This window comes from Dromaius novaehollandiae, chromosome Z, assembly GCF_036370855.1.
Source record: "Dromaius novaehollandiae isolate bDroNov1 chromosome Z, bDroNov1.hap1, whole genome shotgun sequence".
NCBI lineage: Eukaryota > Metazoa > Chordata > Aves > Casuariiformes > Dromaiidae > Dromaius > Dromaius novaehollandiae.
In genome coordinates, this window is record NC_088132.1 from 69,572,665 (window position 1) to 69,590,011 (window position 17,347).

At 37.9% G+C, this 17,347-nt stretch overlaps 1 protein-coding gene across 1 annotated transcript in view; it reads left to right on the top strand.

Moving 5' to 3' along the window:
• LOC112983590 (rapamycin-insensitive companion of mTOR) overlaps positions 1-17,347 on the top strand; it is a 93,527-nt gene that overhangs the window by 11,934 nt on the left and 64,246 nt on the right. Inside the window, exon 3 of the mRNA XM_064502082.1 lies at positions 4,811-4,908. Within this exon, the coding sequence (XP_064358152.1) occupies positions 4,811-4,908 (98 nt within the window). The remainder of the gene's footprint in view (positions 1-4,810; positions 4,909-17,347) is intronic.

Genomic DNA, 17,347 nt, shown 5'->3' on the forward strand with positions numbered 1-17,347 from the left:
TTTTAATATGCGTCCATCTGTGAATTACTTCAAGGCTAAGAGAATCACTGAATTCTTGAGACTAGGGCTTTAAGCCAACTTTAACCCATTCCACTGAGAAAAATAAAAAAAGAAATGCTTTGGCAGTGCTAAAGATTATCATTAGACATGCAGGGCATTACTCAGTGCATGCAAACAGTTGTAGACCAAGGACTCTGCATCTGGTGTAATATGAATGCACAGACCAAAGATAAGTGCTACTTCAAGGTGTTTGCTGTCCGTGAAGAAAGGCAGATGTGTAGAAAGTGAGACGGTGATGATCAGCAAGTTTAGGTTGTTGTTGCAGAACCTGAGTGGGCCAGCTTGAAATTTTTGTATACCTCAGTAAAAAATCATTAGATGACATTTGAGTCAATGTAGCCATGTAAATATTAATAAGGACATCTTGCCAAATGTAAAAGTGGAGGTACATAAGACAGTCTGACTTTTATTTAATGTTTCTGTTCTGGTGAAAAGGGCACGTCCTGCTTCCACTGCTCTACCTGTGAGCTTCTTGCTGGCAGAGACACGTGTGTGCTGATTCTTGTATGACTCTGTAGTAATCCAGTTTGACTCACTAATCCAGCAGAAGACCAACACAGCCAGAACGATTAAAAAGCTATCTACTGAGTTAGCAAGCAGCACCATTTTAATGTGAAGCTGATAGGTGCCAGAGTAATGTAAAGGAAGGGGTATCTCAAATAGTGGGATAGAGCAGAAGGAAGGAAAGTAAGGGAAGGAGTTGTGCCCTTTCATGGGAAGAAAGCTGTAAGGTCAGCTCAGTCATTTTGCACAACTGCACCCTCAGAAGCACCGTGGGAAAAATGTGAAGATACTCAGTTGTCATTATGGGCTGATTCGAGGCGAGTCAGCATCTCAGTAATAAATGAGGTAAGTCAGGAAAGAATAAGCTCTTAAGGGGTCTTAAGTTTATGATGAAGAGCTTCTCTTTATTTATTTTTTTTATTTTGTATTTTTTTCCCAGATAGAAAAGCAAGAACTACTGAAGGGGTGCAGAATAAGAGCTAGTATAATCAGAGAGCTAAGAAATCTCTGCAGCAGTAGTCTGAACTGAGGTCATCCAAAAAAAAATTGTGCTTGTCAACACCAGGATGAGATGTTTAGCTTGACAATGAAAAGTTAAGACCACTTATACTACTACTTTTTGGCGACTGAATCTCAGATTATGCAGCATGTATATTTCCTTTCTGGGTTAACCCTTGTCCTTCAATGCTATTATGTAAGATTTTGGGACAGGAAGATGTGCAGTACCGGATGTGATTTTTGATTAAGGGGAAGCCATGTTAGTTGGTAGAATCCGTAATGTATTTAGTCTGTTTACAAGCCCATTTTAATTTAAGGGACAAAATTCTGGAGAATATATCTCCATTTGTGAAGTCAGATTATTTTAAGTTCTTTTACATCTGCATCTCATAAAATTGTTGGGCCTGCCTCCCTTCCCTGTTGGCTTTATTTTTAATAAAAATGAGTCATGATAGAGTAATTGAGTAAATTTTCTACTTTTGTAATATATGGTGCATCTCCAGAAGAGGAAAATAAGGATAGTCTTTTGTTGAACTTAATATGTCACAATTCTTTTGTTAATTTTTTGCAAGAGATTTGAAGATTCTTTTCAAGTATGAAACAAGACTTGAACCGACAAAGATAAAAGCCTTCCATAAGTTTAGTTCTTTCTGAACTAGTGTGCTATTAGAGAGTAGTTATTTCTTTACTGTCTTGTTTTTTTCTGCAGTACTAGTGCTGTTGATATGATCAAATTTGTGAGCCAGGTAACTTGTTTTGTTCATATTATCAATTTGACAGTGGAAAGGACTGCCTTGTTCTCAGTTTTCCCATTGCATCTTATACTGGAATCTCCATTGTGGTTCAAAATACTTTTCTGGTAGCGAAGCTTTTGGGAAACACTTTGCTGCTGTGCTAGACGCAACAAAGACTTTTTTCCTCAAACTTTTCTGTCTCCCTACAAATGACAGCTTTTTTTCTGCAGAAAGAGGCCAATGTTGCTGTAAGTGCGGTTTTTGATACACTTTTGGAATAAAATGGTTCTAGTGCACATCTTAATTAGACAGCTTTGTTAAAAAGATACACTATTGCAACCGAATCTTCAAATCCCGGTTTCTTCAAATCCAGGTTGGTTGCCTCTTTGCAGAGTGTGCTTCAGTCAGTTCCAAGTTGCTGCCTGTGATATCATTGCATAGAAATATCGGTTGCCTATGATGCACGAGAGATTGTCTAGGTAGTCTCATGGTCTTTCCTGTCTAATACTGAGTTTCATTTCAGTAGAGATTTATCCTGGGTGTGTAACCATCTGCACTTTCAAAATTAAAACTGTATAAACCTGTGTCTTGTCATTTTGGAAAATTATTTTTGCTGCTAATTCTTCAGAGAATTGAAGGAGAACATTCTAGAGGGTTAGAGACTACTCATGTCCGATCTTTCTTGTGGCATAAATGTGGATATGTTACAAGTCCAAAAGTTCTGTGAGCCAGGAAAATTCCCACCCATACCACACGACAAGCTCAAGAGTAGAAATCTGCCAAACTGTATTTTCAGAGAAACCAAATTATCAGGAAGTTATTTTCCTCTTTTATTATGTTCCCTTGAAATTAGAGGTTATGGTATAAACCGTTTGTAGTGCTATAACTGCCCCAACGTACTTGTCTTCAGTGTTTCTCTGTATGGCCTGTGCTACTGGAAACCTCTAAAACCAAGTTAACCCCTGGAAAATAAACTATGCAAAGGAATCCCAAACATGGGATAGATCTGGTAGTAAAATCTTCATTGTTTCTAATTTCTGTGATCCTATGAAAGATCATTTTTTGTTGCAGGGTCCAAGCACATGCATATAAATGTTCCAATTTAAATACGAAGCTTATTGGATATTTGTTTTAACTGTGCATAGTGTTCTAAAATGCAAGATAGCTCTGTCAATAGTCGTGGTTGTACCTAACAGTCGACTATGCTTATTGCTGGGACTAAGATTCGTGAGGGAGGATATTTTATATCAAGCCAGTTATGACTGAGATTGCCCATATTTAGGAGCCTACATTGTAAATGTCTGCATGTATGCTATAAGCAGTGTAATCAATACAATTAATTCAGCTAACCCTTGTGTAGACACCTTATAGCTACTCAGGGTCATCTCTGTAGGCTTCATTGGCTGATAGGCAAGATCTCAATTGACTATAGCAGGACCTGAGACATCTGGGACTGATTTACACACCTTGATTCAGGTACCTACATGTAGGTGTCTTAATCTCTAAATAAATACTGCCTCGTGTGCCTGATGATAGAGTAAGCATGGGCTCTTGTCTTTCCAAATAGATTCTGGATATCTCCTCATAAGATTGCTAGTTATGTCTGATTTTCCAAATTTTTGCTCTTTAAGTTTTTAAACTACAAAAGTTGATTACAAACTCAGGTTGGTTTGTAGAGAGATGGCAAGAAGGTGCTTCCTTAACATTCCTGCAAATTCTGGTTTCCTTCTGGTACTCTTTCAGGATGAGCAGGGAGGTAAAAGGCCTCCACATTTTCAGCTGTAGCTCTCCATACTACAGTAGGAAACAAGAATCTTTTACTGTAAATTAATATGGGGCACCACACACAAAACCTGCCTTTTTGCCACTTTCCAGATGTCTAGTGATATGGACTCCTGTCTTTTTCTGAAGACTTTGTTTTATGTAATGCAGTTTTTTATTTTTTGGATAATGTAATACTTTTCAACAGTTCATGTCTCCAGCATGGTCTTGGTATTTTGTACATTTAAAACTGTAGTACTGTTGGTAGTGTTGGTGAACTGCTTGTCACAGAATGAAGTGTCTAATCCGAGATTGCACAAGAATCCTGCCGTCAAGCAGCTTGCTTTGAAGGCCACTCTACCACAATAGGATCGTGCACAGAAATTACTGCAGTTTCTGTTACAGTAGTTGTGTGTGCATCTCTGTGTGCCAAGTCCTGCCCTGAACTGCCCAGTCCCACTTTGCCTGAACTTCCAGCCTCATTCCCAGAGGCAGGACAATGCCGTCTCTTTTCCCTGTGTTTGGCAGTCCTCTTGTATTTCCCAGCAAAGTGTCAGGTCATTAACGGGAATCCGAATCTTGTTTTTTGTTAGGATTGTGGACCCTGAGGAAGAAAGTGGGGAGAGGGGGAAGTAGTTCCCAGTTCTCCTGGTCACCTTGTAGTTTGCTTCCCATATTGCTGGCAAGTCCCAGTGCTCCAGTTAAGTTTAGGGTGACTGTGGACACAGGTTAATATGGAGAGCAGAAGAGTCTTGTCTTCCCAAAATCCCATTGACCCTTTATCTGAAAAAGAATCATAATTATGTAGTGTGGTAGTAGCCTGTAACATGTTTTTACTTTACTCTTTACTTCTGAGGAAGGAATATTTTGCCTTTAAGTTACAGGGGGATTGCAGATAAAGTTGTTCAGATATGAGATACTAAGATTGGGGTTTCAATCACTAAATAGGTATCTTTGTAAACTGTAAATCTAAGATATGGATTAAAAACTGTTTTACAAATAGGAGTCTCTCCCCTCCATGAGCTTTAGCATTTATTCTAGAGGTATACTTGGTTTTGATTTTGGACATAAATCAAATTGATACTCCTTGAAGGAAAGTGGTCTGCATCCTTAATTAAAAATTGCTGGTTTTAATTTTAAAAATCTCTACCAGGAAAATATCAATTATGTTTAGGAAACATGGATGCTGAATACATGTTTTTGGGTTTTTGTTTTTTAATCGTATCTGCTAATAACCTGTTTTTCTTTTGCAGAGCCCTGTGATAACATGAGGGAGATTCTCCAAAATGTGGCCAAATTACAAGGTGTTTCAAATATGAGAAAACTAGGTCATTTGAATAATTTTACTAAGGTAAGAACTCAAATAGTGTCATCGGACTTGCGATCATATGGGCCAAATATTTTATTTGTACTCTGTCAGGTGTTGGCCAGAAGCTTCATGAAATAGTTTAGTAGCATGAAGCAGTGTAAGGAATCTAGATGCAGTAAGAGAGGAAAGGAGCAAAGAAGTATGAGCAAATGTGAATGCAGGGTTATGCTGAAATTTGTCTTTTTCTCTCCCTCCCTTACTGGCTGATCTTTTGTCATCCTGTAGTACTTAGAAGTCTGAATCAAATTGCAGTTCGTGGGTCAGGTTGCATAAATAGAGCTAAGGGATTGGTTCTTTCTCCACAGAATTGAATTTGAAATGCCAGGCTGTCTGGATGTAAACTGATGAAGTGCAGTGAAGGGACTGTACTGATGAGCATGACATGCAGTGATTTGGGCGTTTCCATTGCCCAAGTCAACTTTCACTGTCGGTTTCCTAGTGAAAAAGACTTAAAGGGAAGATTTCTGAAAATGGGCTGTGTTGCAAGTTTTTTGAGGTGCTTTTCCCAGGTTTAAGCTTCCAAAGTCATGAGGGCGTGAAGGGTATTTGCCTAAAAGTATGACAGATGTGTTGGAGGCTGACATTGTGAATTGATAAGAGTCAAGAATTAATAACTTAATACAGAATGAGAGATGATAGGTTATAGAAGGAAACCATGAAAGGCCTTCAGAGTGAGAGCAGCTACCATTTTTTGGTAGATGAGGAACTGATGGAGATCAAAGAGAGGGCTGGTGGCACGTGAACAGTGAGTTAGGAAAAGGGTATGTACTTGAAGCACTCTGTGGCTGGACCAGCGTCCCATCTGTCAAGGCAAGGGAAATATGTGTTGTTGTAAGTGAGCTAGGAGAAAATGGAGCTTCAGTGATGGATAGACTGAAAAGACTATCTCCAAATGACAGCACGGAAGGAGCTAGTTAGTTGTACACATTTCTGCTGGAGAGCCACAGGTAGTGGTCTGTGTCTGAAGATAAAACCCAAGTTTCAGTGACAAACAGGATGTATCCTGTAATCAGCAGTAGTCAAGAAGGTAATGGTGGAGAACTTGGGGAAAACAGGGTTTATATTATTGTTGTAGATGAGCTGATAACAGGACATTGAGTAAAGTAACCAGGTGGTTGCTTGACAGCTTTTTAGAGAATCTCAAGTGAAAGAGAATGAATGCTCAAGGACAGGTTTGGGGATCTAGTTGATATGAGAAGGACAAATGTGTCATAATCTTTGGAGTTGGCATGCTCCTTGGCTGTTTAAGGCACCCCTTGCAAGACTCAGCAACACTTCATCAGTTGTGTATGAGATTCATCTGGTAGGAGGTGAGGAGGAGGGTGAATACTGAGAACAAAATTACTAGAAGATAAGTTTACTTGCCATCTTCAGTGCATTAGTAACCAACTTGTAAATGCTCTGTTTTGTGGGCTGGTTCAGAGCACGTGTAGGTGTATAGACTCTCTGAGGAACTGAACACGTTGAAATCTTTTCTTTGGGTCATTGCGTTATTGCAGCTGCTGGTCTGCTTATGTCAGAATGAACCACTGTCCGACAAAATGCTGCTGCAGCTACTGAGATTCCAGATTTTATGTCAAGGAAGCCTTTTATTCTACTAGAGAAGGCTGTTGTAGCTGTATTTCCTCTTTGTGCTGATCTGGAAATTTATGAATGTAGATGTCTCCAGATTGTCCTGTTGATTTAAAATCAAAGAGCTGAATTAGGTTTGCAGATATGCGATTCCCGGTGAAGAGCCGATATTTGAAACTATGAATCTTAGAACAGTGTTGATTTTCTTATTAAAAATTGTCAGATGTTAAGCAGCTATAAATTGGATAAATTAGTAAATATACATAATGTAATTAAAAGGACCTTTGGTTCATCCTTTAAAAAGTTGATTTTGAAAAATTAAGTAATTTCATAATTAAATATTTGAAGAATTTGCCATCTTTCTTTATCATAGTGTTAAAATGGGAGAATATATACAAAAACACTAAGAAGATTTTTATAAATTTAACTTAAGTCTGGCAGGAAATGACATGTTTGTGAAAAGGAAAATTTGTAAAATTAAATGTAACTTTAGAAGACAGAGACTCTAGTTTGTAACCTGATTTTTATCCTGAATCAAAACCCTGTATAATTGAATCATCTTATTCTATTTGATGTTTAGCACTTGTTCTTATATTGGTCTCCCTGGAATACAGTCTTAGAAATGTAAGCTTGTACATTTGATTGTGAAAATGGTTTCTATTTTTGTTTGAATTTTAAATGCAGTTACGAAAATAGAATAAGGATTGCAAAATGTATTGCCTTGTTGCCTTTGTGGTTGGAACAGTTCTGTGTTTTTAATTCCAGTGGTTAAGAGTGAAAGCCTGGAGCTTGGGGGAGATGGTTTTATTTCCTTTTTGCACTCCAGTCCTCTACCATGTATTGACATAATCTTAGTTCCTTCTTAGTGAAATAAGAGTGTGGGAAAACAGTGGAGTTTTGTGACATTAGCTATGCTAAAAGCTGAGGATATTTGTATCCTTCCTTGGAATCACAGTGGTGGTGACAAACTCGATTTGTCTGCATGTTTTTTGTGTTTGTGATCTGTGTGAAAGGCTACTGATTATCTAGGGTATTTATCCCAAGGGTGGGGAAAGTACCTTTGAAATTTATTTGTAGCATTATTTGTGATAAAATAATACAGAAAACCTATAAAACCAGCTTTCCTGATAGGAATGTTGTTATGCTAAAAAAGGATACGATAAGTCAGTACCAGTATGAGCAGCTGCTTCCTACCTCAAAAATTTTCTCTCTAAAGAGTAGGCAGCTCATACATTTGAATCACAGAACAGTTGAAGTTGGAAGGGCCTTTAGAGATCGTCTAGTCCAACTCTCATGCTCAAGCAGGGTCACCTAAAACACTTTGCCCAGGACCCTGCCCATACAGCTTTTGAATAACTCCAAGGACAGAGACTCGTCAGCCTCTCTGGGCAAACCTGTTCAGTGCTCAGTCACCCTCACAGTCAAGAACTTTTTTCCTTGGATTCAGATGGAACTCCCTGTGTTTCAGTTTGTGCCCGTTGCCTCTCGTCCTATCTGGGCACCACTGAAAAGGGTCTGACTCGTCCTCTCTATACCCTCCCTTCAGTTATCTATATACGTTGATAAGATTCCCCCCTCAGTCTTCTCTTCTCCACGCTAAAGAGTGCCAGCTCTCTCTGCCCTTCCTCATATGAGAGATGCTCTAGTCCCTTAATCGTCTTCATGAGCCTTTGTTGGACTTGCTCTAGGAGCTCTATCTCTCTTTTACTGGGGAGCCCAAAACTGGATGCACTCCTCCAGGTGTGGCCTCACAAGGGCTGAGTAGAGGGGAAGAATCACCTCCCTTGATGTGCTGGTAATGCTCTTCCTAATGCAGCCTGAGATACCATTGGGCTTCTTTGTCACAAGGCCACACTGTTGGCTCATGGTCAACTTGTTGTCCACCAGGACTCCCAGGTCCTTCTCTGCAGAGCTGTTCTCTACCTGGTCAGCCCCCAGCCTGTACCGGTGCATGGGGTTATTCCTCCCCAGGTGCAGGGCTTTACAATTCTCTTTATTGAACTTCATGAGGTTCCTCTCTGCCCATTTCTCCAGCCTGCTGAGGTCTCTCTGAATAGCAGCACAGCCCTCTGGTGTATCAGCCACTCCTCCCCGTTTTGTATCATCAGCAACTTGCTGAGGGTGTATATTGTCCCATCATCCAGGTCATTCATGAAGGTTTTAAACAGGATTGGACCCAGTATTGACCCCTGGGGGACACCACTAGTTCCTGGCCTCTAGCTAGACTTTGTGTCACTGAACACAACCCTCTGAGCTTGGCCATTCAGCCAGTTTTCAGTCCACCTCACTGTCTGCTCATCTAGCCCATATTTCATCAGCTTGCCTCTGAGGATGTTTTGGGAGACAGTATTGAAAGCCTTGCTGAAGTCAAGGTAGACAACATCCACTGCTCTCCCCTCATCTACCCAGCCAGTCATCCTCTCGTGGAAGGCTATCAGGTTGATTAGGATGATCTCCTCTTTGTGAATCCATGCTGACTCCTCCTGATCACCTTCTTGTCCTTCATGTGCTTGGAAATGGCATCCAGGATGAGCTGCTTCATCTCCTTTCCAGGGATTGAGGCTGACCATCCTGTAGTTCCCTGGATCCTTCTTGTGAAGACTGGAGTGACGTTTGCTTTCTTAGGAAATGGATGAACACTTCAATGAAACAGTGTTTGTTTTTTTTGGTCAGAGTTAACAAAATGTTTGTATTCATGTGAAAACAAGTTAGATATATTATTATTGTGAGTTCTTGACAGAAGAAGTTTCTTATTAATTCCAGTATATCTGAGGTATGTTAGGTTCAGGCTTTTTCTTTGAAAGAAGACTAGATTTTTAAGGTTTAGGGTCTTTTTTCTCCTTTATGTAGGAGAAGGGAAGCAAGCATCCTTTTAAAAAAATTACTGAACTGCACTCCAGGGATTTTATACAGAAGTTAAATGATTTTATATAAAATTGTTTAGGATAATAGTGGTCATCAGTCAACAGGATTTCTTACTTTATCTACAAGAATAATACTCTGAGGTAGACAGTCTGTGTGATATTCCTGTGCTGAAGAATTGGAAATCCTTTTTTCTTTTGTCCTTCCTGTCATTAAGTCAACCATAACTAGTGGCATTTGAGTCACTACAGCACCCATAATTATGCTACATGCAGGATATTTTATTCAAACCTACATTTCATTCATCAAATTTTAGCTATTACTTCTTATTAGTAGTAACATTAATGTTCATATTCTTGGCTCTTTGACTGTCGAACATAGGTTATTCTTGCCTAACAGGTGCTGAAACATGTAAGTTCAGCTCTAAGAAACTAGCATTCACAGTTCTGGTGATATTTAGGCTAGGAAGAGGTACTTCCCCCCCCCCCCCAAAATTGCAGCTTTGGCAGATTTCGGTATCCTTCTCCCTATCCACTTCTCATCACCTGATACCCGAAGCCACAGTTCTACAGGCAGAAGGGCTTATGAAGTACTCTCTAATCTATATTGGACAAAAATAATCATGTGCCTTCAAACCACCTGTATCACTATTTAATCAAACCTGAATTTTGACGTGTAAACGGTTTGAGGAGTTGACCTCTAGTAAATGGTCAGTGACACCTTCAGTCAGCACTGCAGTTCATAAACTACAGTCAAGTGTCTGTAGCTTCAGTAAGCTGACTAGGCTTAGCCCTCTTTCCTTTGTATGGCCAGCTAGATAGGCACCTTGAAGTTTCCCAACTTCTGCTGATTAATACCAAAACCTCTTGGTTATTTCTTTGGGGTTTTCCCCACCCCCAAGAGAGTTAGGAAGTGATACATTACTGAAAACCAGAAGGAGCTCTACAATTGTAGTTACCTAGTGGAAATATACTGAAAGCCAGAAGGACTCTACAATTGTAGATACCTAGTGGAAAATAAGGTTTGGATTTGAAATAATCATTTAGATGGCTTTATTATAGATGGCTTATTCTACTATTAGTTTGAGAGATCCTTTATACCTTTTTAAACTTAAAAGCATATTTAAATAATGCAGTGCAAAAAAATTCACAGACGTTATTATAAGGTTTTTTCGTTTTAATTCAAAGAGAAAGTTGTTTCTTTAAGGACGAAATGAAACTTGATTAATCATTTTAGCTTAACCCTAACAATGTAATAGCATCAATAATACAAAAAAATGCTGCTTTTCAATTTGGTAGGAACTAATTTCCTCATTATTTAATGAGCTCTTGCTACTCTGATTTATATATCTGTTAACTTTTGACTATGCTGCTTAATTTAACTGGGCTATGGATAGCATGTGGTGCTACAGAGGTTTTCACCGAGTGCATCTGTCTTATTCGTATGTGCTTGCATTGTTTCTTGTTCTGCTTCTGTTGTTGTTTCAGAGTCTTGGCTGTCATTTGCAAAGCCCAACTATCTTTGAATCTGAATGCAATATTGACTGACCATAAGGTTCATCCAAAAAACTATACCACTGTGGCCAAAACCTGATACCCCATGATGAAATACATAGCAGATAAGAATAAAACATCCCCTTAGGAACACTCAGCTGTGGAACAAATTTGAAGAGTAAATGGATGCAAATCCAGAGTCTATAGTTTCAGTAAGGACTCCTCTGATGCAAGAGTGATGCCAAAGATTTTAGAAACAATTATTTTAAATCAAGCAAAAACTCTTTAGCTTCTGTGTAGTTTCCTATGGGAAAAAGGAGAGACTAAAACCTGCTAAGCAGTCTCTCACTGCCTATGGTGGTTCAAACTGTATTTCCAAAATTACAGTACAGTAACTGCAATGGGACAACAATTGGATCCATAGAATAATATCATATTTTTACCTATTAATTACTGTGAATATTGTTATATATAAATTTGAATGATTTGAATATACACCCAAATTGTATATGCTGTTGACCTCCTGTGGTTTTGTTGTTTTGAGCTACTGTTTCCAAGACATGTTGATGTGTTACTCATATTGCTATGACTCATCCAAGTAGCATGAAAAACTCATAGCTGACAGTAAACACGAAAAAAAAACTTCACTGCAAGTTACTCATTGTCTGGCCTAGAGTAAATATAATTTTGTGCTAATATTAAATCATTCACTCAAGGAATCTGTACTATTCCCATTCACTTACCATTATATCAAAAAATGTGAATTTTAGAGTTGATCGATAGGTAGTTTTTAACAAAAAATGCAAAACAAAAATACACTTGAAATTAAGCAAAAATGTTTTTTTAATATTAAAGAATTCAAATAATATCTAGTGAAATGCTAACATACAAAGCAGACTTTAGTGTTCTTGTTCTGCTGGCGCCTACAGACTTAAGTTACAATGACATTGCATATTAATTGTTAAAGTCAAAAACATGCTGGTTATACCTGGCTTTGTCAGGAATTCAGCTGTCTACAAAAATCACTGCGTTTGGTCTAGAATGATTAACCTGCTTAATGTTGTTTAAAGGTGAAATGGGCAGAAAGTGCCTAAGTTAAGACTGGATTTGCCTTAAGCGTGTTTAAGACCAAGCATTTATGACTAAGCAAATACACAAAGCATTAGGACCAGCTGAACAGTATCTTCTTTATAACAGCCTTCTATGACTTTTTTTTCCCCCTCTTTTAAACATGCATCAATCCAACCTTACTTTTGCCAGCTTTTTTCCTAGACTAAATAAACCCAATTGCTTAGCCTTCATGGATGTATTTTCTGATCATCTTATATATTTTTCTGCTACACTTTTTCCAGTTTTTCCGGTCTTAAAATCTGGTGCCCAGAATTGTTCCTCACCCAGTTTTGTGAGCAGCCCATAAAGTGAAAGAAGTATTTCTTATCTGGAACATAATGGAATCCTGTTAATATTTCTGAGGGTAAAATTTGCCTTTTTGGAAACTGCATGACATTAACTCATTTGGTTTATAGTTTGCTCACAGATCTTGTTTTGCTTTCTTCTGCAGTATGGGGGATGGGTGGGAAGGGCTGTTGCATACATCCTTGTACTTTCTACAGATGTGGTTCCACTCACCCCACCATGACCACCACTTTTTTAAAGTAGCATTTTATGCTCGTTTCTTTTGAAATTTGTTATTGTATTTGACATTCTGGATGTTTTCTGGGTATCTTGTATTTCTCTTCTGGACTCCTTTCAGCTTTTCCGTATCTTTCTTACCGTGTGGTACACTGAGTGATACGATACAGTGTTCCCTTCATCTCGTTATTTTTCCTATCCAGTTTGGACATTCTTGTCAAATCACTGAAACATTTTGAATTCTGATCTTGCAGAACTTCTAAATTCTTTTATAGCTATAAATCCTCTTTACATTGTGTAAACTCATTACATTGTGTAAACTGTTAAGAAAGCCAATACATAAGTAAAGGGGGCGTTGGAACACAAGGAAACCGCTAATAACTAATACTGCATATACTTTTTTCAGTCAGTTTTATCTATTCTTTCTCTCTTGTGTAAATACGCTCACACACACTTTAATAATTATCATCAGATTCAGAATCTTGTATCCATGCAGTCTGTTAGTTGCGCTTAAAGTCATAACTGTGATCAAGTTTCATGACTCTGTTCGAGTTTCAAGGTAAGATCAAGTTTCTTTCTACATTAGCAAGTGGGTGCGTGGTGGGAGCACATGTACAGAGGAAAACAGTTGGTATTGAGGAGTTAATATCCACACTAAATGCATTTGGTGAGGAGTGCTTACTCTGGACTAACTCTAATCTAGTCCTGTGAACTGAATGCCCTTTAACAGTTGAAGCATGTTAGGTGAGTTCCTGGAACACATCTTCTGCTTTAATTTCCTCTCAAGACCACTCAGGATACGAGCCAAAGTACAGTAAGTGGAATGACAGGAGGCTCACTTCAGAAGCGCACTCATGATCCAAACAAAAATGATAATGTAGTTGCATTTCAAGAGCACTTGCTGGATCTGACCAGTGTCCACAGGCTGCTGTTGTGGGCACAGCAGCTTCAAGAGCTCTACTAATTTATGGGTCCATCAGAAGAAATCTAGTCCCTTGAAAAGTTTGCAAATACTTGAAATTAGTCATCTGTCAGGACCAACAGTTTGGCATCTATTTCATCTTGCAGCCTGCTTTCTGAGAAAAATTCCTGCTTTTCTTGTTATAGTTCCCTTTGCATAGATTGACATTAAACAATGCACCTATAGAGATAAATGTGAAACCGTGGTCCAGGCAACCACTAAAATAAGCCATAGTCTTAGTGGAACACAATCATTAGTAGATACAAGAAGGGAGATAACTTACTCACTGCACCTAACTGTTTATGTTTTTTCCAGTTTTTCATGTGCCAGAGTTATGTGCAGTTTTTATCTATTCGTGAATGCTGTTAGAATTTAGCTAGAAAAGGTGGTGAGGAATTAATGATGGGAAAATGTCTCAATGGGGGGGGTGTTGATGTTGTTGGGAAAAATAAACTAAAATGTTTGTTTTCAAGGATTTTGCATGATGTAGTGTTTAAATGATTGCAACTTTGAATGTCATTGAAGGAAGGATGGGAGAAAGGTAACTGTAAAGCACTTCTCTACTGATGTAGATTTTATAGCTGTAAAACAGAATTTTTCTTCTCATTACTTCTGTTTATACTCTAAGTTATTTTCTAAAGAACTAAGCAAGGCTTTTATTTTGTTCAATTTTGAGCAACGATGATAAGCAATGCTAAGAATTCTTCCGTATGTGAAGTGTAGTGATGACAGCGTGTGTAAGAGTAAGTGCCTTCTAATTTTTTTAGTTTGTTTTGGTGGTAGTCTGCCACCAGTAAACATACATACATATGTACGTACCTATACATATATATATATATACACAAGTGTGTGCGTACATATGCGTATATACAGCTTATTTCCTTTTCTAGGTGTTGTCTCGTACAACTTTGATGAAAGTTGGCTGTTTGGTAGATTTGTTTTGCCTCTACTAGTCCTCATAATGAGAAAGGTTGAGGGAGTATTTGGGTGAAGTTTTAAATGTGCTTAATCTGTTATTTCCTCAGCATCCACTTCCTGCTGCTGTGCCTGTTGGTTTCCCCATTAGGGAAGAGTTGTAACAAAACTAAACGAGCTTTACTCCTCAACCCTCAGTATCTTAGTGGCTGGGGAGGGCTTGGTTGCTCTGGAGAGCTTCATAGTCCTGAAGAGGTTCTGGTGAAAGGCACAGGCAGGGACATCTCAATTCTGTTGTGCCTGATTCATCAGGAAACTGAGACATGGCATTTGTTGGCCTGCTAGCGTGTGTCTATCTCAGAATCAGCTCTACTCATAAGGCAAGAGGCAATAGGCAAGGACTGAGTGGGAATGGTAAGATACTTTTGCTTTAGGGCGAGGGAGAGGATTAAAGAGGGGATGGGGCCGTAGGCTGGAGCTTTAAGTGTTGTGTGGAGGATAGAGGTAGTGGGGAGTGTTGACAGCAGGCAAGAGAGGTGAAAGAAAGGTATTGTAGGAGGTGGGGTTTAGTAGATGCAGAGAAGAAATCATTTAATTGTGATTTCTGTTATTCATTAAATAACTAGTTTTTAATGTTGCATTTTGTCACAAGTTGTTACCGACTTCGTTTCAGTTACAACACAGTTGCAGGGGTAGATTGAGGGAAAGGGGAATGTGGTGATAGTCATAGTCAGCTGCATAATATCTTAAAAGTTCTGAAGCATTTTTTTTAAACTTTCATTTTCAGAGCTGATGTAAGATGGAAAAAATGCTTGTATGTTAAAGATATGATTCTTAGCATTTCTGGATGTAAGAAACTCTTGCCTTTCAGTTCCATTTTTTTTATCTTGCATGATCACAATCTTTACCTTCTTATGAACAGCTTTCACTGTATTTCCAAAAATATCTTCAAAATCAATTTTGGCATAGCAGATCTTTTATTCAAAAAGTAACCGATTAATACAGGATATTTTTATGTACATCTTGTATGTGCATGTTTTCTAGTAATTTTGCTTAATGCTTGCCACTGTATATTTATTTCTCTTTCTTATAACCTCCCCATTCCCTTCTGCTACACATTTGGTGATATGTTGTAAAAGTTATAAAAATAGAGTAAATATGAGAAAGTAGGAGGAAGTGGAGAAGGAAGTTGTGATAAAATTAATAAAAGTAAAGTAGTGAGCCATGAAGGAAAATGGTAGTGGTATGATTAAATTGACCTGATTGTAGAAAGACATTGATTGAACCTATTGGCATTAAAAATAGATGCACTGATGGCAAAGGTTTGCATGTAAAGCAATCTCTCAGATAAAATGACATTAATGTCCTGAAGTAATTTTGTTTCTTCCAGAACAAATGAAAAGATATGATTTTAAGAGACTGTGATAGTGTAATATTGTAGCCAAAAATGCAGCAGAAACCTTTTCAAACCCTTATAACTGCTTACACTGTGATACATAGTGAGGGTAAAAGAATTCATGGGGGCTGCTGAGATTTGGGAGACGTGTTCTTTGGCTCGTGGAAAATGAAACCTCCATCTCCTAGTCTTAACTGTTTGAGAAGGTAACATATTTTCTACTGCTGGTTAGTACTGTATTACATGACATAGCCACTGCCACTGGTTATAGTTCCTGTTGAACTCTTATATTAGTGTGAATTCTGTGCATAGACTATTGTGCTCCCTGGGTAAAATACCATATTGAAAACAGAATTGTGAAACCCTGTTTGAATTAGGCTAATGTGATTCCTCTTTGCTGTGTAAACAGAACTACATTAACCTTCATTCTGTTCTGAATCAAGACTTAAACTGGACTTAAAATCTCTATCAAAGAAATGTTATTGTATGATCAATGGACTGGATAACAAACTAAGAATAGAGGAGAATTTTGCATGTACTTAATGTAGCTTAAATTATTTTATTTTGTGATTTTTTTTTTTCCAATTTGCCCTGGTAAATAGTCTTTTAACTTCTTTTAATTAGAAGATACTTTTCTGTATCTAATCTGTAACTAATCTATTTATTTTTAAATAATGTGGAATTTTTCAGCAGTGGTATAATTTTTATTTGAAGTATAATATTGGAAAGACTCAGGTTTCTCTTCTGCATTGAGTTTGGAAGGATTGCACTTATTTTCAACTGTTGCTGAAATGCATCTACTTTGTAAATTGTTGTATTACTTATCTTTTGCTTTCCCAGAGATGTTTTTTTTTTCCTACCTCAGAAATATTATTCAGTCCTTTTAAGCAGAAAAAAAGGCTGTTAAGGGTGATCTGGTAAGTCAAAGTAGGATTTCTCATTCGTGTGGGGGGTGGAATGATGAGGAAAGTTTAGATTTGTAAATGATGAGCCTAAACAACTATTGATGCAGTTTGCTGAAACTGAGCAATGAAGTATTTTTACTCACTATCTTCTCACACTGTTTTGCTTACACTCTGCCAGCCAATTTTTACAGTTCATAAAATGTCAATAGAAATGCTAAAGCAGCAGTGGTGGCCTTAGGCAGTCCAACAACACAGCATAAAAATAGATTGATAGTGGGATGTGACATACTGTCATAAGCAGTTAATGCATGCAATTGCCTAGTTTTATTATCACGTAAATTTGAAAGGTGGGGAAAAATAGGTTGTATAGTAACTTTTCTTACATTTTATAATCACCTTTGAGTATAGCCATTGTTATAAAAAAAATGGAAAATCCAAAATATTTCAAATAGCTAAGATGATTTGAGCCAAAATATGGAGTGGATCCAGGCCAATTTATTAATGTATCTTCTTATTTTAACATTGGGTTTCAGTGTTACCACTATGTGCTTTTCTCGCAAGATGAAAAATAATTTCTTAAAATGCAACGTGGTCCTTGAAAGAGTTTGCAGTTGTTGAGCATAAACCCAAATATTGTTTGAATTTAAACCATCATGCTAATGAAATCAGTTTGCACTGAAATTCC